The following is a 22,449-nucleotide window of genomic DNA, read 5'->3' as shown; positions in this document are numbered from 1 at the left end:
TACTCACATTTTATGAGTAACCTTAACTTTCTGTGAAGAATCTAGTTATATACTCTGTTGAAGGAAGGTGAGATAGAGGGCGTTTTATGTATTAAACATATTGCTAAATCAATTGTTTCAAAAGGGATTTACATTTTTTTCAGCAACCAACATTACACAATCAAGCCACCAACAGAAATGCTGTCATAACAGTGATAGTTTTTGTCACAGTAGTGTCTATATCCAAGTTTATTTTTTAAATTTTTCTTTTCAATGGGCGGTATTTTGTAGCATGCCTTTTATATTCTCTAACAATATTGCAAACCATGTTGTTTATTCATATTTTCATGTTTTGATTTGAGGATTTTTTGTATCCATCTATCAATTGGTTCGACTATAAACTTTTGTTTTGAAATGACGTTCATTAAACTTCCGTGGATCTTGTTTTTAAGCGACATGTGACCGGAAGAGTCGCCACTTCTCTTTTTTTTCTCCGGGAGGAACACAGCAGAACGGCTGACTAGACAACTAATTAGTGAAATTACACATGAACAGTCTATGGAAATACTGTACCAAGTTAACAGTGAAGACTGTTAGAGCAACTGATTTATACATCAGACAGTCAGAGTAGTAAAGCCACCGTTATAGTTGACACACCTTAAATGTGTTAAAACTAAAACATGGAAAGGGAACTTTTGTTAGGAAAACCGAAACTACATAAATGTCTCGATAAACGAGCTGAATGTTGCCCAGGTTGTTCAGTTCTTCTTCCCATTTGTCCCAATGTGCCTTAAACACTAGAGGTTTTTTCCTTTTTAGCAATTTGCCTGGCTTTATTTTTTTATTTTTTTTTTTACCTAGTGCGACTCCTAATGGGTTGGAGATTTTTTTGCCCTGAGTTGAGCTTTACAGGTAGCGTCAGAAGATCCATAAAGAGGAAAATCGACTTAACGCATTGCATACATTATGTGTACGAAAAAAACAATAGATGTTCAATCAAATAGAATTATTGTATTATATTGTTTACTTTACTACTTATTGTAACGGATAGTGATATTTATTATCACAATTTTAAACATTAATTCATCGGTCAGTTCTTTTCTGATTTAAACAATTAGTCATTTGGTCAATAAAAGGTCAGGAAATAATGAAAAATGCCCTTCTCAATCAATCCAGAGCCAAAGTTGACGTCCTCAAATTGCATTTCATTTGAGAAGCAAGAGCCAGAATTGACATCTTTTTCTGAAGAAAAAAACACAAAAACTATGAATCAATTATGAAAATAGTTGCCAACTAATTTCTACCGATTGAATAATCAAAATCGAAATTGCTGCAGCTCTTGTCCATTTAAAAAGTCAAGCTAGAGGAATGCAACAATCAAAAACAAATATGATAGCAGAGAATATGACAGGGAGATCGTACAGCAGCTGTTCTAAGTGCTCTGTTTTGAAGGTTTTATTTCAAGAGGAACTAAGTGCTGCCTGACAGGTAAAACTGGGGGCCTATGATCCTCCGACGCATGATGATGACGCGATGGTACATGCGACGAAGAACTGTCTTCTCCACGCTGTTTAGCAGAAGGTACAGCCTGTGCGTTTTTAACTCTTTTTTTCTTGCTCCGTATATCTTAAAACATGGAGAAAAAGGGTGGAAATCCCACCGGGAAGAACCCTAGACCCGCGAAGATGAAAGACGGCACCGACCCCGTCAAAAACTTCGAGAAATGGAAGAAAAAATACAACAAGACGAAAGCACAAGTGAAGCGAGAAAGAGCGGCTCAGAAGAAGCCCGAGTGGAAGGTCGAACGGGAGTACATCGACAGGCTCGTCAGCAGGTACGGAGACATCAACGCCAAGGAGGCGGTGAAGTTCTCAGACTTCCCCATCTCAAAGAAGACCTTGCTAGGTTTGCAGGGGGTTCAGTACCGACAGCCTACGGAGATCCAGAGACAGACTATCGGCTTCGCTCTGCTCGGTAAAGACGTTCTCGGCGCGGCCAAGACTGGCTCCGGAAAGACTTTAGCCTTCCTCATACCGGTGCTGGAGTGTCTGTATCGCCAGCAGTGGACCTCCATGGACGGCCTCGGTGCTCTCATCATATCCCCCACCAGAGAGCTCGCCTACCAGACTTTCCAAGTGCTCCGCAAGGTGGGCAAGAACCACGAGTTCTCCGCGGGGCTCATCATCGGCGGGAAGGACCTCGAGAGCGAGTCGGAGAGGATCCACCGCACCAACATCGTCATCTGCACCCCGGGCCGGCTGCTCCAGCACATGGACGAGACGGCCACCTTCCACGCCTCCGACCTCCACATGCTAGTTCTGGACGAGGCGGACCGCATCCTGGACATGGGTTTCGCGGACACGCTCAACGCCATCATGGAGAACCTGCCCAAGTCCCGGCAGACGCTGCTGTTCTCCGCCACGCAGACCAAGTCTGTCAAAGACCTGGCGCGGCTCAGCCTCAAGGACCCGGAGTACGTGTGGGTTCACGAGAAGGCCAAGTTTAGCACGCCAGCCACCCTGGAGCAGAGCTACGTGGTGTGCGAGCTCCACCAGAAGGTCAACATGCTCTACTCCTTCATCAGGAGCCACCTGAGGAAGAAGATCATCGTGTTCTTCGCCTGCTGCAAGGAGGTGCAGTACCTGTTCCGGGTCCTCTGCCGCCTCAGACCCGGCATGCCGATCTTGGCGTTGCACGGCAAGCAGCAGCAGATGAAGAGGGTGGAGGTCTACAACGACTTCCTCCGGAAGCAGAACGCCGTGCTCTTCGCCACCGACATCGCCGCCAGGGGCCTGGACTTCCCCGCGGTCAACTGGGTGCTGCAGTTCGACTGTCCGGAGGACGCGGACACCTACATCCACCGGGTGGGCCGGACCGCCCGGTACAAGGAGGGCGGGGAGGCGCTGCTGCTGCTGCTCCCCTCGGAGGAGAAGGGCATGGTCGGCCAGCTGCAAGAGAAGAAGGTCCCCATCAATAAGATCCAGGTGGGACCTCGTGCATCCATCACATCACATTCTCTCTCTCACTCACACAGTGGGCAGGAAAGTCCTTTTCAGGCTACTTATTACATTGTATTATAGACCGTTTCACAGTGGTAAACATTCCTAATGTGTCCCAGTACTGTCGGGGTGTATGCAAATGACATCCCAAAAGTTGTCTAGCAACGCATTTTTGTTGAAACGGTCTATCTCAGTTTAAAGCCAAAGACATTAAACAGACATTTTACAGCATGACGGTGCAAATTAGATCACACACCATACATCAGAAAATAGACCATAATAAAGAGATTGTTTGTCTGGTCACATCAGCAGCAGATGGAGAGCAGAGGAAGCCACCGTTTATTATAAAACATTTTTGCATCTTTAAGATTGTTATTGTTCATTTTGTACAATAACATTTGTTTTGGGCATGAGATACTCACAAAATAGGTATCCACTCATCAGAATATTACTCCACAAACTCCTCAGGATGCCTTTAATTGCCATATAAACGTATAGATTTGAGTACAACAATAAAAGAGCAGCAGACATCTATATTGCCTCATTTTGCTCTCTGATTTGGTTCCAGGTGAACCCAGACAAGCAGCAGAATGTCCAGCAGAAGCTGCAGGCCTTTCTGGCCCAGGAGACAGAGCAGAAGGAGAGGGCTCAGAGGTGCTTCGTCTCCTACCTGCGCTCCATCTACCTGATGAAGAACAAGGAGGTGTTCGACGTCTTAAAGCTCCAGATCCACGAGTACGCCGTTTCTCTGGGCCTCGCCGTGGCTCCGAGGGTGCGCTTCCTGAACAAAGCTCAGGCACAGAGAGCCGAGAAAGAGGGGGAGCAGTCTGAAGGGGAGGAAGAGCTGAGGAGCTTTAAGGCCCAGCTGAGAGGAAGCGTTCCTCAGGAGGAAAGTCGGAGCTCAGAGTCAGAAGATTTAGACAATGATGAGGAAAGTGGCAACGAAGGAGAGGGACTGCATCTCGGTGCAGATAGCGACGAAAGTGACAACGATCTGAGAGACTTGGACCTGCTGACGGTCAAAAGGAAGGATGTCTTCAACCTGACGGGGGATGCAGAGAGTTCTGACGAGCCTGAGGAGGTCTCCAAAAGTAACCCGGAAAAAGAGACCAAGTTCAAAGAAGCCAAAAGGGCCCTCAAGAGAAACTTCCAACTTAACACCAAAGTGGCGTTCAGCGAGGAAGGGAAAGCCGTGCAGCTGTGGCCTCCGGTCCAACGGGCAGTAACCGAAGCAGAGGATGATGAGGAGGAGGGGGTTTCTGGTATCAACATGGAGAAGGCCAGGGAGAGGCTGAAACGTGAGGACCAGGCGTTCGACAAGCAGGAGTACAGCCGCAAAGTGAAAGCCAAACACAGAGAGCAGCGGCTGAAGGCGAAGGCGGCCAGGAGGGAGGCCAGCAAGCAGCACGGACGCAAATCGGACGACGAGGAGGACGACGAGGTGGTGGCGTACCTCGCCAACCACAGCGAAGACGAGTTTGACCCCAGCACTCTGCCGGACCCTGACAAACTGCACTCCGGAGAGGAGGAGGTGACGGCAGCCAAGCGGCAGCATGGCGGAGAAAGCAGCGAGGAGGAGGAGCAGCAGCAGCTCACAGCGGGGAAGAAAGCGAGGCGACAGAACGATGAGCTCAAAGCTCTGGACACCGGCCTCTCTCTGGCTGAGGACGAGCAGTTGGTCATGCATCTGCTAGGAGGACAGAGCTAGAGGAGACGGGGGATTTAAAAACAGTACGAACTCAGTTTAATCAAGTTCTAACAACAAAGTCCGACGAGAAAACAGAAGTCTGACAGTCTGGATCGTGTTCACATTTGAAGAGTGACTAAGTTAAAGCGTTAGTGTTGCACATCCATAACGTTGGACTCTTTAAGAGACATGTCGTGAAGCATCCGGGGCTGATCTTTAGTCCGTAGAATGGGTCAAGACCCTACAACTCCCACAATGCAACCAGTACCATCTTTTCAATAAGCCTCCTGAAGACTTGGCTTCAAATCTTTCTGGTCTGTGAAATTAAATATACCTGACTAAATAAAGTTATTTAACATCTTTAAAGGTGCAATATACAGGATTCAGTGCATTTATATATATATATCAAACAACTTATTTATGTAAAGATGTCTGACAGATCAGATAAGGAAGTCTCCCTCTGTGTGTAGTGCTTTGTTATATACCTGCATGTTAGTTGGTGTGAGCGTGCTGCACTGCAGCTGATGATGTCGTCCTTAACGACAGCGTCGTCATGGAAGCGTAGCGCCCACCCTCCGGTCCCCCCTCATGTATACAGTATTAGCTCTGTTAGCTTCTAGCCTAACGGTTATATAAAATGCTACCAATCTCGTATATTTAGCACCTTTTTAAACATTAAGTTTCACTCTAATGGGCTTCATCAGGACTGTGTTGCTCAGGTCTGATCAGATTTAACTAATATTTGACTAATTTGTCTACATTCCACAACTCCAGTTTGTACTGCAGCCTTTGTTATATCGACATTTGTAAACCCAAGCTAAAGAGTTATTCTATTAAATCATTTGTATTGCTCATTTCGGTGTTCAGTTTAATGTTTTGAAATGGTATTTGACCACATTCATTAGAGCTGCAGGCATGTTTTTGTGGACATTTGTAGGATTAGAAGTGATGTAGTTAACAGTCAGTCAAGAGGTTCAAACCCCGCCTCCACTCACCTGACCAATCACTGCTTAAAGTGGCCTGGTCGGCAGTGCAGTCCTCACCAGGGGAGGCATCGTAAACTAAATAAACAGATGGTAATAATATTTAAATAAATGAAATGAACATGAATGTTTTAGCTAAATCACTAATAGTGATGTATGAGTGAATATTGTAGTGGATCAAAGGTTACTTCACCAGGCTTAGAGCTCAGGTGTGACTGTTAGCTGAGGTCGAGATCAAACTGCAGGTGATGATTGAGTGAAATGACTAAAGTTGATTATCAAATAAAATGTGATTATGGCCATTCCTTCACACAAACTAGCAAACTTTCTGAAAACTAAAACTAAATGAAAATGAACTTCAAATAGAAAATTCCCCACCCGATTCTGCTGTTGGAAAAAGGGATTCAGACAGTTTTAAGAAATGATCCTGAACAAAGTAGTAAACATTTTAACATCAATACATTCATTTTTATACTACCCTATATTAATTTATTAATGTGCAGCCTGTGGAGTTTCAAAATGAAAACTGCACCCATCTTTTACTCACAAAATAGAAACTGCTTCTTTTGACCACGTTTAATAGATTCAATGTTATAAAAGCTATTTGACGGCAGAGGCCTGTTGGCAGTTTACAACAAAGCAGATAAATAAAGACACAAAACAGCACGACTAATAATAAAAGATAATAAAATGTCAACACCAGAATGAGAGAGATGGCCCTATATCACAAGTGAATGTTAGAAAATCTGAGTATTTAGGGGAAAGAATATGAAGAAAATTAAGTGTTTGTTGTGCTCCAAATTTCTTAATTATTTTTTCATCAAAGGTGTTCTTGAAGTTTTGATGATCCGTTCTCTTCCCCAGGTTTATAAAAACCACTAATTATGTGAAGGGGTTTGCGTTCTGACCCTCTGACTTGCAGGTCAAGTGAATTTAGCCGTCTGTCTTGATGAAAACACATTTCCCACGTCATCAGCTCATCACGACATATTACCATGACACAATGCCTTTCATGGGGACCAGAGTTCCCAGTGGTGTACCTTTTAGAGACGTGAAGCTGTGTGTGAGACACATCTCCTGCAGGTGGCAGTACAGGGACTCATTAGGACGGGTTGGTGGCTCTGTAGTCTGAAGTGGGTTTGCTTTCATAAAGACCAGTTTATGATGATCTATAAACTGAGTAGGAGTTATTGTTCTATCAGGAGGTCCTGCTGTAGATGAAACAACCAAAGAGTAAAAGTCAGGATGTGACAGTCCACTTCTTTTAATGGTCAAATAATAAACAAGCAGAATAATGAAAAGCTCAACATTCAACTTAGAACTCAACTAATCTTTTTCAACACTTTTCAGCATCGTCTTTTTAATCAAAACTAGCAGTGCTTTAGAGACCAGCTGATCGCCATCACTGATCCACACACTGAAAATAAATAGGAGATAATAAACAGAAAGATATTTGATAGAACTGAAACAAAAGAACAAAAGAAAACCAAAGATCTGCTGCAGATTATTATGAGACCGATCCAATCATGAACAGTGAAGGCAGTCAGAGCATGGCTCTGTACAGAGTGAGCGAGTGGCACAGGAAGTGGTCCTGCTCCATACACAGCAGCAGATCCCCCAGCATGACCCGAGTCACTTTCTGAACACCCTGCCTGGGCAGCAGGGTCACCTGACACACAATACAAGTACACTAAATATTATGCATTCTCATGTCAGAAGTAAGCAATACTCTTCAGTGAGCTGGTGGCCAGAGTTCCACACAAACACTGATACACATTCACACAGACATTCACTGGAAATTCGGTACAGCCCTAGTGCGTTCACACTAAAAACTAAAGTCTACCAAGTCCTTGAATTCCCATGGAGTTAAACAAAGTAAATATTATGATAAAACAGAAATTTAAAAAAAACAAATCATCATTTGATAGATTATCCTGTCACATGCTAAAAGAGCCTCCGCTCCAAACACATTTGGCCATCCCTCCTCTAGAGTTAGCCGGCATCAGTGCGTGTGCTCTGCCAGCTGAGGAGCAGCCTGTGAAGAGGTAAAGGAAGCCCTGTGGCTGTTTAGAGGAAAGAGCGAGACAGGCGGTAGGCGGCAGGCAGCCGGCTCCTCTGGGTAATGGAGTTCAAAGGCAGTGGGGAGTATGTGCAGTGAACAGAGCGTCCTCGTCTTTAAACCTACAGCCTGCAGGGCTGAGACTTAAAAACACACAGAATTAAAGACTCAATGAGCTGAACCAACAGTCTCACACATGCTGCCTGTGTGTGCGCGTTAGCCAAGGAGGCTAGCTACAATGACCAACATGCTGCTTCCTACAGAGTTCGTTTCTCTTCTTGGTGCTTACTGGTTTTTACTGCGTTGCCTTTTCTATCTTTTTTGTATTTAGGTTTAATGCTAAATATTCATGAATGTTTGGGGATTTCATAGCTTAGTTTGAACATAGGGATGTTAAATGTTAAGAGCAAACAGAGCAACTGAACTGCTTTTGTCTTTCATTTTAGAGAACCGATTGAAGGACGAAGAAATAGAAATATTGTAAAATCCAACAGTGGTCAGTTACCCAAAAGAATTGACCACTGAAGCCTGTTTATTTGGAACAGGCTTCTATTAGAGACTAACCTGTATTCACATCTTCCTGTCGAAGTACATCTTCTCATACTTTAGTTACAAGCCTCCCTGTTTTCTGATCCCTTTTTAACTTCCTCCATGTTTACCTGTCATAATTACCAGCTTGTCATAATTACCACTCTGAGTTGTTTTTTTTAAACGGAAATGTTGTCGTCATTCACTAATTCAAGCATTGCAATTTTTACGTTCAGCGCTTATGTCGATGAAACAACACTTCCTGCACAGGTGTTCATAATGAGCTTGTAATGTTTAATATCAGCAGACGTGTGAGTTTACTTGCAGTCCTTTAGGAGGCAATGAATGTACGTTGTTATAGTTCGTATATTGGATTAAATCCAGAGTGACAGAAACAAGTGAACAACTCGCCCCCCTGCCTTGTCTTACGTATTGTTGCTCTGCTGTTAGTTCGTACTGGACTGTAAATTTAGATTGTATGGACCCAGCAGTAGAAGTGAAATGCTGCCCCCTATTTCTTTGGAGCTGCTGGCTAGGTATTACACGTTGCACCTGGAAGGTAAACAGGTGCTTCTCTGGTTTGGTTTGGCAGACCAACCTGGCTTTCAGTCTGCTCCAGAGGTCTCTTCTTGCGAGGCCCGATGGCGGCCAGAGCGGTGAGGTTGGCCTCTCTTTGCTGCAGCTGAGCTTCTTCTATTTGTTGTAACTGAAAAGAGAAGAGAGACCAAGGCTTACTGAAAATGTGGTGACCAAAGAGTCAATTTGACCAGCAAGTAAACTTTTTTTTTTACTCAGGATTTGTGCATATGGAGGTGTGTTCTTTGCACGGTTTTCCTAAAATTAGATTTAAAAAAAATTACAATATATCCCCTTGTTGCGGGTTTACCACTGCAAATATCTCAAACAGTGCCGACTTTACTTAGCACACCTATTCAAGCCTCCAGACTGTGTGTGTAGGTACAAACTTGGCAAAGCAGTGAGTGTATGGTGCAGTGGTTGAGTGTGTGTGGGGGTGGCAGCATGTAAATGAACACAGAGACCTCTGGGAGTGTGATGGCTGGGAGCTACACAGCAGCCTGAGAAGGTTTTACCGACTACTTAAATAGCCGCACTGCTACCGGTGCCTTTAATACACGCACACGCACACACGCACACACACACACACTAAATGAACCATTAGCAGGGAAAATAGCAGGGATTTAAATAGTTCTTATACAACACTTCTTTACAGTGTACACTGGCTCACAGAACAGAGACATCAGGAGCATAACAAATATATAGATTTGAGTCAACTTGGTTAAAAATGAACCAAACTGAGCTAGAACACCCCACTGAGTGTAACTTAATGCTTTCTGTTTTAATAATATAAATAATACATGCAATAGTCAATTCTATTCAATTCATTTTGTTAACAAAAACTAAATAAAATCTTGCAAGAAAAAAGACGTTCCATCTTAATGATTAGTTATTAGTTAAGTTTATGACTTAGTGATGATACCACTAGGCTTCCCTCTCCTGAGCACATATCCATGAACTCTTATTTTGTAGGTTTTTACCATCAGCTTTTTGTTTTGGAAACAAAAACTAAATAAAAGTCTCCCAGCATTCTCCAGGATGAAACACATACACACCTCTTTGGCTCTTTGCTTGAGCTGCTGATGCTGTGGATCCTCAGTGTGTGAGCGACTCTGATCACAAACAGACAGATGTTAAGTTAGTGAGCAGAATTGACCTAAATATAGGTAGAAATGGTCACGGTGGTTTCAGATAAAAAAAGAAAAACACTCTTAGCCTCTAAAAGATACACTTTACATTATAAAAACACACTAATCTTGCTTTTTATCTGGCGATTTAAGTCAAACAAGCTCACTCTGGCCAAACGCAGCAGTCTCTCTCTCTCCTCTTCATCTCTCCTCTTCTTCCTCAAACTCTCCACTTCCTCCAGGAAGCGAAGCTGGGATCGCACATCACTCACTTTGGCATGCCACAAGTCCTCCTGTTGACACACACACACACACACACACACACACACACACACACACACACACACACACACACACACACACACACACACACACACACACACACACACACGACTTGTGAGGGATGTCGTGCTGCTCTGTAACATCCAGACAACACTTTGATTCCCTGAAGACAAATCTTTCTATTTGAGCTGTTGTGATGCTTCACTGTGATTGGCTTAGCTCTATCTATGTCTATATCTATGGTCACACTGCTGCACCTTCAGGGCTGCCTTGCGGTGTTCTGCCATCACAGTGAGCTTCTCCAGCAGCCCACGGAGACACTCCTGAGTGGCATGAGACACCAGAGCCACCACCTCTGGATCGACATCCGTTACTCCCAATGCCTGTCCTAACACAGGAGACACAAGAGTATCACAACAAGAGTCATAGACACATTACTGACAGGTTTTTACAGTTAAATAAATGTGTTATATTTACTTTAATGAATCAATTGAATGCAGTGGCGTCCAACATTAGTCGGTAAACATTTTAAATGTAGCCTGGCACCGTCCTAATGAACGTAATCCCTTATATTAAATATTATATAAATTTATTAGGCCTATTTTGTTTGTGCCTTTGATTTCTGTTAAACTAAACAGTAGCCTGCAGTAATACTGGCGTAATGAATGCTGGGTCTCAGTCTGGCTCCTATACCTGAGCGGAGGATCCGGTGGAGCACTGGGTTCGGTGAGAGGAAGGGCTGATCCTGGCACGACTGCACCACAGAGCCGACCACCGTGGTCAGGATCTGTGCATTCTCCTCTCTCAGGTTGACTCCAGCCATGGAGGCTACATCGTTAATGTCATCCTCCTCTCTGGGAACCACACACACACACACACACACACACACACACACACACACACACACACACACACACACACACACACACACACACACACACACACACACACACACACACACACACACACACACACACACACACACACTGTGTGCAAGCCCCCCAGCTTTGCCCTTTGACAGAATGCTGGTCAGATTTACTGAATTGTTTCACTTGAAACCCCTCACACCTGAATCTGAGTCTAAAGATATCAACTGGATGTATTACTTGTATGATCCTGAACTGTCCTTGAATGCAAATTTGGTAGAACGAGGTGGCTCCTGAGTGAAAGGTTGCTTCAATGAAAAAGTTCCTACAAAAAAGAAAAACATACAAATTTATTTGGAGAGTAGAAATATATTTAGCCAAGTCTTTGTCTGAGTCTGTGGATGTAATTCGGTCGGCACAAATTCTTTAGAGAATTTCGCTGAAATTGTGTGACTACAGGCTGCAGTGAAGGGCCAACTAAGACTTCATCTGATCATGGGGCCTTTGCATCTCCACTTGGTAGTAGTAAGCAATCGTTTTACTGCAATTCTTGTTGCATTGTAATCTAATCTCAATATGCAAATTAGAAAGGCAGCGCTGGTGGACTTGATGAAGGCTGGCCTTTCTGATTCCATTTCCATTGCAATGGGATCTTTGTGCAGTTACACCAGTACTGTTACGCTAGATATTTGTACCGAAAGTCTCAACAGTCTCATCGAGGCGTCACGGTCCGGTGCATGTAGAATACACACACATATATATAAACGTAGACTGGATTCAAAGTTCACATGCGCGAGTTCCACCTGGAGACTTTTAGCTGTTAGCAACAAGTGGATTGGCGTGCTCGTCAGTCACGCTTCGGCGAAAGCAAAAATAACGTCAGAGCCGCCTGCGGGTTCCCGGTCAGCGTCAACAGCAACGGAGACAAAGTTGTGTACAAGACAAGGACGGTGTGACGGTGTTGCTCCAACATTGTGTAGGGGATGTGAATGGAATCACATCCAACATGCTAACGCACATTCGGCAGCATCACCCAGACGAGTCGATCACCGAGAGGAGAAATCTTTGGGTGCTTTGAATGTTTAAATACAGCCAAAGTGGAAATGGAACTAATGAAACACTCACCCCTGATGCACAAGTGTATTTTGGTATTTTCATGATATAAGAGATGCTTTTCAGTTACTTAGCCTATTGTGACCCGTTTTCTTCTGGGAACGTGTTAGTTCAGTGTTTATACAGTGAAATACAGAAATGTTACTTATTTCTATAATAGAAATAGTTTACCAAAGTTGTCAGTGGGCAAAACATTACCACAGTCCCCAGCAGAACGGATCCTTTTTTCCTCGATGTTCCAAAGATGCACCGAACCGTGACTCCTGAACCAGGGCGTGAACTACACCCTGATGAATGTGCACCGTTACACTCAGACTACATTCTTGTGTTTGTGCAGCCCGTCCTCTTTCCAGGTTACAGGCTGGATAGGAGGCCATGTGGCTCAGGCTCTAGCGGTTTGGAGTTTGTTTGTTTTTTTTACATTAAACATGTTCTAGTAGAGGGCTGGGGGGACAAAGAGATACACTAGCTCACATAAGACTTTTATGTTTTCGATTCTGATTAGTTTCACAAATGCCAAAAATTGACACAGAAACGCAATTAAGTGATGACCTTCCCAAAGTTCCCCTCCCCTAACTGTTACCTGCAAAGGGTTTTCCTGACTGGACCACTGTGTGTTTGGGGATGGGTCTGCTGCTCTTCAATATGTAATTTCTGGACTGGACTAATGTCGTCATACCCGGTCTCAGAGTCACTGCTGGAGGCTGCTGGATAACCTGCAGTTTAAGGACAATCATTAGGATGAGATTTAGATTTATTGCCCCGAGGCGAGATTGGTTTTCACAGCCGGTACAAGACAGAAATAAAAAGATATACACATTGCAACATACATGCAGTCATCCATCCCACTCACAACACTGTCAACCAGGCAGTTTGTCAGAAAGGACAAAGCTCCTGCTAAAGCTAGCTCTTCTCCATGTTTGAGTTTGGAGCCGAGTCCAGCGTGGCGTGTGTTCGATGCCCTCGTGCTCTTTTGTTTTGTCCACGTCGAGCTGGAGGTAGCTGTCAGTTCACCATTGTGTGAAGTGAGAAAGAGTTTTGACAGAGTTGTTGTCATTGAGTAGTCCAAGTATTGCAGTGTCATTGGAGTATTTGAAGTATGTGGTGATGGGTGAATTAGTGTAGAGGGTACAAAGGAAGGGGCTCATGATGACGGTTAATGGTGTTACTATGCCTCTTCTAACAGACTGTGGTCTGCTGCTGACAAAACTGTGAACCCAGTGGATGAAGAGTGGAGGGATGTTGAGATAGTGTCATAAATGTATCGAGTGCAAAAGCATGGTAAGGCCAGCCGTCTGAATGTTGCTGCTTCTAAAGTCGTGTTATTATGGTAAGTATGGCCTCTGAGCGAGGAGAAGATCCTGAAAGAAACATACAGAATTCCTTTGATGTTCCTTTATGAACATGAATAAACACTAATATTGAAGAAGTTCCAGGAAAGTAGAGACAAACAACTTTATCTTTGACTACACCAAGGAGTGTCTTTGATTTCAACACAGCCAACACTAAAAACCAACGGTTGAGAAGACGTTCCTCCTTACCCACTGTTACCATAGTTACACGCTGACCATGCCCGACTGTCACTGTGTCAGTGTGAAAGGACAACAACACAGAAAAGGCACACAACACAACTGAATTATGTCCTCGAGTTTTGCATTGGCCACTTTAATCTTGTAAATTCTCTTGGAATATTCTCCCCCTCTTGGCCCTTATATGCCGTCGTAGCTTTCAGCTCCAGGAATGCACACTTTTACTTTCTCTGACTGTGAGGAAAGGAGGTTTTCTCCTGACAGGTAGAACTGTCAAAAAAAAGCTGAACTGACACAAACTCAAAATACACATTTGTAGCTAAGGAGCATTGAAGAAAAGACATCAGTAATAATGTTGAAATGGCAAATATCTATAGTGAAAAAAAGAACGCTTGACACAAGCGCATGACAAATTAATATGATGACAATCAATATTTTGTAAAGCTAATTAAGCTGCTTCACACTGTTTTACATGTCTTACTCCACATTGCATCACTCAGTGTGTTTGCACGCACCCAAAAGGTTCCCAGTGGAGTTAGTATCGCTATGGAGCAGTTTGTCTACGAGTGGATGACATGAGACACACTCCTGTCCAAAGACATACTGATATACCGCTACTCTCCCCGTCTCAAGTCTTTGTCCTCCACATTGCATACTTTTGCTGCACGTCCTGGACGTTTCTTTACCTGCTGGCTGGTGCTGACGTTCTGTCCTGTGACAGTGCTGGACTGCTTCATGAGGTTGCCGGTAGAAGTTGAAGCCTGTTGGATGAATAGCTGGGGGTCTGCAGTGAGGCAACGCACTGCAGGAAGGCTTTTCTGGTAGCAAAGAGAAAACAAAAAGAAAGCTAAGCACGGTTCAACTATAAATAAGCAAGTAGGTTCATTATGTGATTAATATACACATGGGTGCATTGGCAAAATATCAGATCAATATTAAGAGTCTTTTATTATATAGTATCTGCAGATACCGAGGCTGCTACCTACATTTACTGACCGAAGCCTAACCCAACAATGATTAAATATCTGACATATAACAAGTGTGGCCTTCTAAATTCAGCTCAACTTATTTGGCCCAAACTACTTGATCCAAATACTGAAGGTCCTGATCCAAAACTAAATTGACCAGCTTAAATTATCAGTATGATATGAAGGGAACTGGGAGGAGACTCCTGAAACGTATGTGAAGCCAGAGAGGTCACATATCACTCTGCTGGAGTTGTTGGAACTATCTTACAATCTTTTTTTTTTTACACTCTAAAATTGTTTCCAGTATTAGGAAAAAAAAACATGGCGGTTGAGCAGAGCACTGCAACACGAGTGGGCTGAGGTGGACTAAACACAGTACAGTTCCCTTAAAAAGGATTTTAATCTACTTTATTTTAGCCAATACTGACCATCAAAATATATCTGGATCATCCTTAGTTAAAAGTCTGTCTGGAGTTTGAATCATTTTAGACCTGCAGACACCCGAGGAGAGAATGATAATGTGTTGTTGAATCTCTGGTCACCTTGAGGAAAGGCACCAAGCAGGGCTGCGGAGTGGACTTCAACTCGCGATAAAGCTGTTCTGTAAACTCCTCTGCTTCCAGCTTCCCTTCCTGCAGGATAGGAAAAAGGACAAATGCTGAGATTTATTCCCTCAGTAAACATTGTAAACATGAGTTCATGGTCTCAATCTCTAGTTTCAAGTCTTCTTCAATACAGCATGATGTTCATTTAGTAAATTATGGTCCATTTAGAGTCAAACAGACCATAAAGCAGGGTGTGCTTTAGGGCGGGGCTGCCTTGGGATTAAAAGGTCACTAACATGGCATTGTCCGGTCTGGGAGTTGTCCGTGTTTTCGTCCTGGAACTTTATCCCTTTTAGTGTGTTCAGTGCAGAAAACTTAGTTGGAACATCATGTTGACTAAAAATCTCTTTTTCAGCAGTAGGGTTGCCACTTCTGGTTGCCAAAATATCAAGATGGCGACGACTAAAAAGGTCAAACTTGAGGCTTCACAACCATATTCAACAAACCAATGGGTGACGACACGGTGACTACAACTACGTCACGTCTTTGTTTTCAAGCCTTAAATTGACATCTTTTATCAAATTCAGACTTAAGAAGATTTAATTATTCTAATGCTCTGATGATGAAGAGAAGAGACGTACCAGCAGACTGCTGACCAGTCCTCTGACGTTGTTAGCCATGTTGGCAGACCTGGAGTCACTGGAGGCCAGCTTGATCAGAGTCACCAGGAAGTTCTTGCACTTCTTCACACTTTCCAGGGTCGCCTGTTGACGAAATGTCAGGCAACAACCAATCTTGACAAAGGCTTAACTTGGGTCAATTTGTGACACACTCTACTTGTTTCTCCATGGCAAAATTATGTAATGATGCAATAAAAAAAAAAACTACATAAACAGAAAATGTACTAAAAGAAACTTTTCTCCTGAGTAAAAAAGTGGCAAAATGTACATGGAGGATGGTCAGGATGAAAACAAGTGCACCTCCACCAAAGAAAACTATGGGACATGACAGTGAGACATCCACAATAACTAGGCATGCTGGGTATGTTCAGGGGGTTGGAGTCAGATTATGATTTGGACTAGAAATAGTCAAACTGGAAGCATGGTAATGTCATCTCCTCCTTGCAACATTGATGAACTGTGAAGGGAGTTTATTTTATTTTAGAGTCATATAACACTCTGAATCATGAAATCATACAATACTCATAATATTTTTAGGAATGTTTTCATAGTAGTGGAAATGATACCAGTAATAATACAAAGGAAGACATGCTATCTTAATGTTTGACAGCACAACGTAGTTCAGAGTGAAGTCTGTTGGTTCCACTCACCTGAGTAACGGTGGTTGGCGCCTCCTTTTTGGGTTCTGTGATGTGAGGCTGGCTCCCCCGTTCAGACACAGCACCGAGGGTCTGGACTAGAGCTGGTTTGGGAGTCACACCAATCACCTGAACAACACAATCAAATCTATCACTCCAAAACTATAACAGCAGCAGATAGAACTAAACTGCTAAAAGACTCTATCCCCTCAATAGGAGGGTTTCAGTCCAGGTCCAAGTCTGGTACTGGTCATTTATGGTGAGAAAGCAATGTGGACAAGCAACAGCACTACGTGATCATGAATTCACCTGTGTGATTTGAAATATATGTGACTCGTCTGCTAATCGTGCAAACTGTCAAGCAAGGTATCAGATACCTCATTAACCATATAGTCATCCAGCCTTCTAGCGCTGGTTACTGAAGGCAAAAAACGATCGAATCATAATAAGTAAGTAAGTAAGATTTATTTATAAAACGCTTTTCACAGACATTAGTCACAAAGTGCTTAACATTATGTTACAAACATAAAAAACACAATGTGATCATATAAGGGCCAATAATTTACATTTAATAACGCACAAAAAACAGAAATTACAAAATTAAAACTAGGACATGAGTTTTTACCCAAACGCCAGTCTAAACAGGTGTGGCCTGAGCTGATTTTTGAATGAGTTCACAGAATCAGCAAAACGTAGGGGTGCAGGCAGAGCATTCCACAGCCTTGGTGCTACTGCCTCACAAGCTCGGTCACCACGGGTCTTAAGGCGAGTGCATAATTATTATTAATGACAGGTGAGGTTGATTTGCAGTAAAAATGCTCATCATGCCCAAACACTACATGAGCTGCTGTCAGTGAATGAATGGGAGTAAACCAGCTGGTGTACCTTGACCACAGCTGTCTTCTGGACTGGTGCTGGGTGGAAATTGGGAGAGGCTGCCATCCTGACCACGGTCACCTTCTCATGACTTTTATTTCCAGCTGCTGCAGATACCTGAATCCCAGACATGCCAGCTAGTTGGGACCAAAGGAGTGAGGATGTCCCTTCATTTGCCTGTTTCGCATGCATTCAAAGCAGCAGCACACACATACCTGTGGGACCAGTATTCTAGGTGCTTGACCACCGACACCTCTTGGTGCCTGCTGAGCATGTGCCAAAACCTGCTGGGATACGAGCATCAGCTGACCACTGTCACTGCGGATCAACATCATACCTGCCAGAATTAGAGACCAAAATCACTGACTATGTCTCATTGATGATTTGTCTCGAAAAGAGAGCATGCTGGGTAAAGTATGTATATGTATATCTGTGAACACAAATGAGAACATCACCAATCAGGACTAGAATCTAGACCAGAACTGTTGCAGCTCACCTGGTGGTATCTGGATATTGGCTGGGAGCTGTGGGGAGGCAGTCTGTGGCAGCCGAGGGGCCACAGTGGCCGTCTGTGGACCTGCTGCCCTCGGTACGGTTATCACCACTGTCCTTCCTGGGGTTGTGGTCTGGTTCATGGAGGCCACCTGGCTCAAGGCTGGTTTTGCTACATGTGGGTGGCCATTAGCGCCCACTCCTCCTGGGGTGGCCACCTTTGCTACCACCATGAAGGAGGGAGAGGAGGTTTGACGCCCTGGGACTGGAACCGTGGAGGAGCTAGGTTGGTGGACATGGCCAACTGGGATGACTTTAAGTGGGGCAGAGACAGAAACACCCTTGGAGACACCTGCAGCAGTGGGTGGAGGTTGCACAGCAGGGATTGGTCCACATTTGGCTGGGACCTGTAATATCTTGACTTGAATAGAGTTGTCTCCATTCCCTGCTGCCCCACAGGTCTCCAGCTTTTGGGCTTCAATAACCACTTTATTTGTGGCCATAATTATTTCTGAATGGCGAAAGAACAATGATTTCATACATAATACAAAAATATGGAAAACAAAAGCAAGAGTTTATTTGTTTTTTTAAGTGCTATGACATCATGTTATGCTATCTTAACCCAAGCTGTAACGTTACCCCAGTAAAAAGGTATTAACAGTAAACACACAAACATGCCTTGTTCTAGGTGCTGACCGTCAGTTCAGCACTATATACTGACAATAATCAGCTATTTAAACTTTCAAACTCACCGCCAACTTCACGTAAATGTTGCTGAAGAACACCAACTGGCTAATGTTAAGATAACGTTACGGGTTAACGTAAAACACAACAGCAACAGCTAATGTTAGCCAAGTGAAAAAGTGGAACGATTTAACGATAACGTTAGTATGTATGTCATTTGACTTCTGTTTGTTTGGTTCACTCAAGTTATGTTTGCAGATTTACTAACTACCTTTAACAGCTAACGTTATATGTTTCAGCTTTAGACGAGGTCAACTTTGACATAAACTAGCTTAGTTTAACGGAACATTAACGTCGCTTCGCTGCCAGATTTTGGCTCGAGTTTGCCGTCATTTCATCCAAAGGAACAAACGTTCCTTGCGAAATAATCGTGAGTGCTGCGTTCCTGAAAATGGAAACGTTATACCCCCTATCATAAATCATATTCACCGAGTTCTCTGAGAAAAAGCAAAGTCACGAGCTCACCTGTTTTGATTGTTTTAATCGCAGCATGGTGCCTGAACTCATCCTGGACCAGTGCTGCATTTGTGGACACTCGGGAAAGATGGGCGCACCTTGATTAGCTACAACTAATTAAAAAGATTTAAGAAATATGTAATTACGATTCATGTGAGTTGAAGCAATGTGGCAGAATGCATGGTAACTGAAAAAAAAACCTTTTTCCTCTATATTTGATGTGACGCCATTTGTAGTAGTCTTTGACTTGTTAAATGATATAGAGTAGTGCAGTTTCTAGCCAGCAGATAACGCAAATGCAAAGCCTCTCCAAAATGCACATGTCCAGCACTCAGTATTTGTGGCCCCGCCACACGGACGTCGACTAGACGTCGATAATATATTTTGAAACTTATTTCAATAATAACTGCTTACAATGCCAGATAAATTACAAGAGTTTCAGGTTGAGCTGTGGAAAAAGTTAAATTTCTTTAGAAAATGCTTTGCATGGTAAAACATTTCAAGGGTGAGCTCTCTAATCGTATTCCTAATATACATGTGTGACAATGACCACACTTTAATCCAAGGGATATTCTTAGCATAGTTATTGCAATATGTAATGACATGAGGCTTTGTGACTACACATAGAAAACAAGCGAATAGCTCTGTTATTATTCTTACATGATGATGAGAAATAATTTTCCATAAGGTTAGTCAACAGTATTAACCAAAGAAACATACATTTGACATGAAAAAAAGCCACAGAACCATGAGGAATAGCCCCCATTACCAGGCTGTAACAGGAAAAGTTGAAATGAAAAATTAATTTATCATACAGTTGTTCATTAGACTCACTAGTTCAGTGCCCATTGAAGACATTCACAATGGGCGGAATGCTCGGCCTGTGGTGTTGCGGCTTGCAGCTTTCTGGAGAACAGATCAAAGAAACAACTTCACACTCAACACTGCACTTCCTTGGGTGTTCAGCGCTAGACCTGCCATGACATCAATCAATTAAAATATATTTGTATAGCACATTTTAAAATACAACAAAGGTTGCCCAAAGTGCTGCACATAGATAAGCAGTCATATAATTGAAAAGACTGGATTAATACAAGTAATTGATGTTAAAATCAAGACAAACTGACACAAATCACACAAAAGTGCCAAGTTAAGATCAAAGGTGATAGGCCAGGGAAAATAAATAGTTTTTTAAACAGCTTTTAAACATTGGTAAGGTGGATGATAACCTAATATGAAGGGAAAGGTTGTTCCAGAGCTGAGGGGCAGCAACAGAGAAGGACTGAAGGGTTGTCATTTTTGTTCTAGGAACAACTAAAAGCTGTTGGCCGAGAGATCGTAGTGAGCGAGGTGGGGTATAGGGCTGCAGCAGGTCAGACAGATAGACTGGGGCGGTGCCATTTAGACACTTAAAAACAAATAATACAAATTTTAAATGAATTCTGTACTCTACAGGTAGCCAATGAAGGGATTTTAAGATCGGTGAAATGTGTTCACGCCTGCGTGTGCCGGTTAAAAGTCTCGCTACAGAGATGAAGGCATGATAGAAGTTTTTTGCCGATTCCAGCATACAAAGAATACAAACATACAGTAGTCCAGCCTGGAGGTGATCAAAGCATGAATAACTTTCTCCAGGTCTTTTGAGGATAGAAAGGATTTGACCTTAACTAAGAGTCTTAGCTGAAAGAAGCTGACTTTGACCACAGATGCAACTTGGAGGTCCAATATAAAAGATAAGTCCAAAATCACACCCAGATTTTTAACATGGATTTTGCAGTGAGTTGCCATGGGGCCAAGACACAATGAGGGACTGTCCAGTATAGCAGCTGAAAGGCGAGAGGGATTTATTAGCATGATCTCTGTTTTACCTTCATTGAGGCATGGAAACCAGGCAGCACATTAATGAATTTATAGAGGCAGTTCTAGATTTGAGGGGATCGTATATTTGAATGTCGTCGGCTTAGAGGTGAGAAGTTTTGAGATTTTGTCCTGGAAGAACCTATAAAGGTGTCGAAATTTGTCAGAGACATACTGAAACACATTGGGATCGGGGGGTTGGTAACAGAGTTAATGGTGTTAAAGAGAATTGTTGGCCTGTGGCAGTGATTTGCAATTAAGTCAGAGAAGTAGCTATTTCTAGCTGACTTAACTGCATTCTGGTAGTTAGTGAGTGAGTTCCTTAAGATTTCAAAGGACACACAGAGCCTTTCTTCCTTTTTCTCTCAGCCCTCCTGCACTTTTGCCTGAGCGCCCGAGTGGCTTCATTTAACGAGTGTTGAGGCTTCAGTTTGGGGCAGTATGACCTCAGGGGGGGCGACACTATCAAGAATTGCAGAGCAGGTGGAGTTAAAATTCGTTAAAAAATCCTCTGGAGGAAAGTGTGATTGGGTAGTATCATTAGTAGAAAACAGTGGCGTGTCTCTAAAAGCATTTAAAAACCGTTGTTTGCTCGTTTTTTGTTTTATCGGTGATAAAACAACATAGTTGAGTCTCACACCCAAGTCACAGCGAATCACGGTCAGAAACACCAATGAAATACATTTTGGTCCAAGGGGATATATTACATTTTCAATATGTAAATTTTAATATTTTTCTATTTCTAAATGATGTCTTGATTAATGGACTGTGTTCATTGTTAATGGTTTATTGTTATGCACCAGTCACCTTGATAATGGTAACATTATTAGTATTAGAAGTCAGTATCAAGTCTTACAGCTGGGAAATTTACTCAAGGAGGAAAAACATGCAAGTACTGGCTGCATCATCGGTGAAATACACTTAGCTGAGGTATTCATTTCAAATTTCCAAATAAGAATGTAAGTTGCTTGCTTTGGCATATTCATTGCGGTTATTAAGTAGAACATGGATTTAATGAGTGGAGGTATTGTGCTGGCAGTAGAGTTATACGTTACAATGGCAAAAATCAGTTGTCATCAATCAAAATCAGTTGACTCCCACAAAACATGTTTGTGTCTTAGGAAATAGAGTAGGAGTAGAACGGACATTAAACTGTTTTTCCATTCCATTTGACTGGTACAAAGCAAAATGGTGCTTTATGGTATTGTTATGGCGGACACAACACAACACAACACAACACAACACAACATAACAAGCCTAGAAATGCCTTCATCTTTCCATAAGAGGACACATTCCTTCAAGGAGGGATCTCTTTGTAACCAACATTACATTTATTTTCTGCTTTTTAAATCATTGGACTAAAATTAGGAAGACATCTGTCTTGTGCTTTGATTGCAAGGATTCAAGGACAATTTACTGACATTATGCAACAGAGGGTTGCACCACAAAAATGCAGAAAAACATG

General features: G+C 42.9%; 2 protein-coding genes across 2 annotated transcripts; one reads left to right on the top strand and one right to left on the bottom strand.

Moving 5' to 3' along the window:
• Positions 1-1,238: 1,238 nt before the first annotated feature.
• ddx10 (DEAD (Asp-Glu-Ala-Asp) box polypeptide 10) lies at positions 1,239-5,519 on the top strand. Its single transcript, XM_068707775.1, has 2 exons — positions 1,239-2,963; positions 3,547-5,519. The coding sequence occupies exons 1-2, from the start codon at positions 1,614-1,616 to the stop codon at positions 4,684-4,686; spliced, it is 2,490 nt and encodes an 829-aa protein (XP_068563876.1). The 5' UTR covers positions 1,239-1,613; the 3' UTR covers positions 4,687-5,519.
• A 1,459-nt stretch (positions 5,520-6,978) lies between these two features.
• Positions 6,979-19,173, bottom strand: taf4b (TAF4B RNA polymerase II, TATA box binding protein (TBP)-associated factor). The gene is made up of 16 exons (XM_068707777.1): positions 19,137-19,173; positions 17,932-18,438; positions 17,651-17,772; positions 17,445-17,552; positions 16,577-16,688; positions 15,883-16,013; positions 15,239-15,328; positions 14,415-14,546; positions 12,783-12,915; positions 11,327-11,411; positions 10,914-11,074; positions 10,478-10,608; positions 10,106-10,231; positions 9,867-9,923; positions 8,834-8,941; positions 6,979-7,317 (listed from the first exon to the last, which is right to left on the bottom strand). The coding sequence occupies exons 2-16, from the start codon at positions 18,428-18,430 to the stop codon at positions 7,192-7,194; spliced, it is 2,121 nt and encodes a 706-aa protein (XP_068563878.1). The 5' UTR covers positions 18,431-18,438; positions 19,137-19,173; the 3' UTR covers positions 6,979-7,191.
• Positions 19,174-22,449: the final 3,276 nt, after the last annotated feature.

The sequence above is a fragment of the Cebidichthys violaceus genome, unplaced genomic scaffold, assembly GCF_023349555.1.
Source record: "Cebidichthys violaceus isolate CVI_PGR_0920_01 unplaced genomic scaffold, fCebVio1.0.p SCAF_13, whole genome shotgun sequence".
NCBI classification, from domain to species: Eukaryota; Metazoa; Chordata; class Actinopteri; order Perciformes; family Stichaeidae; genus Cebidichthys; species Cebidichthys violaceus.
The sequence above is the reverse complement of the archived record's forward strand: the minus strand, read 5'-3'. Positions and strand labels throughout refer to the sequence as shown.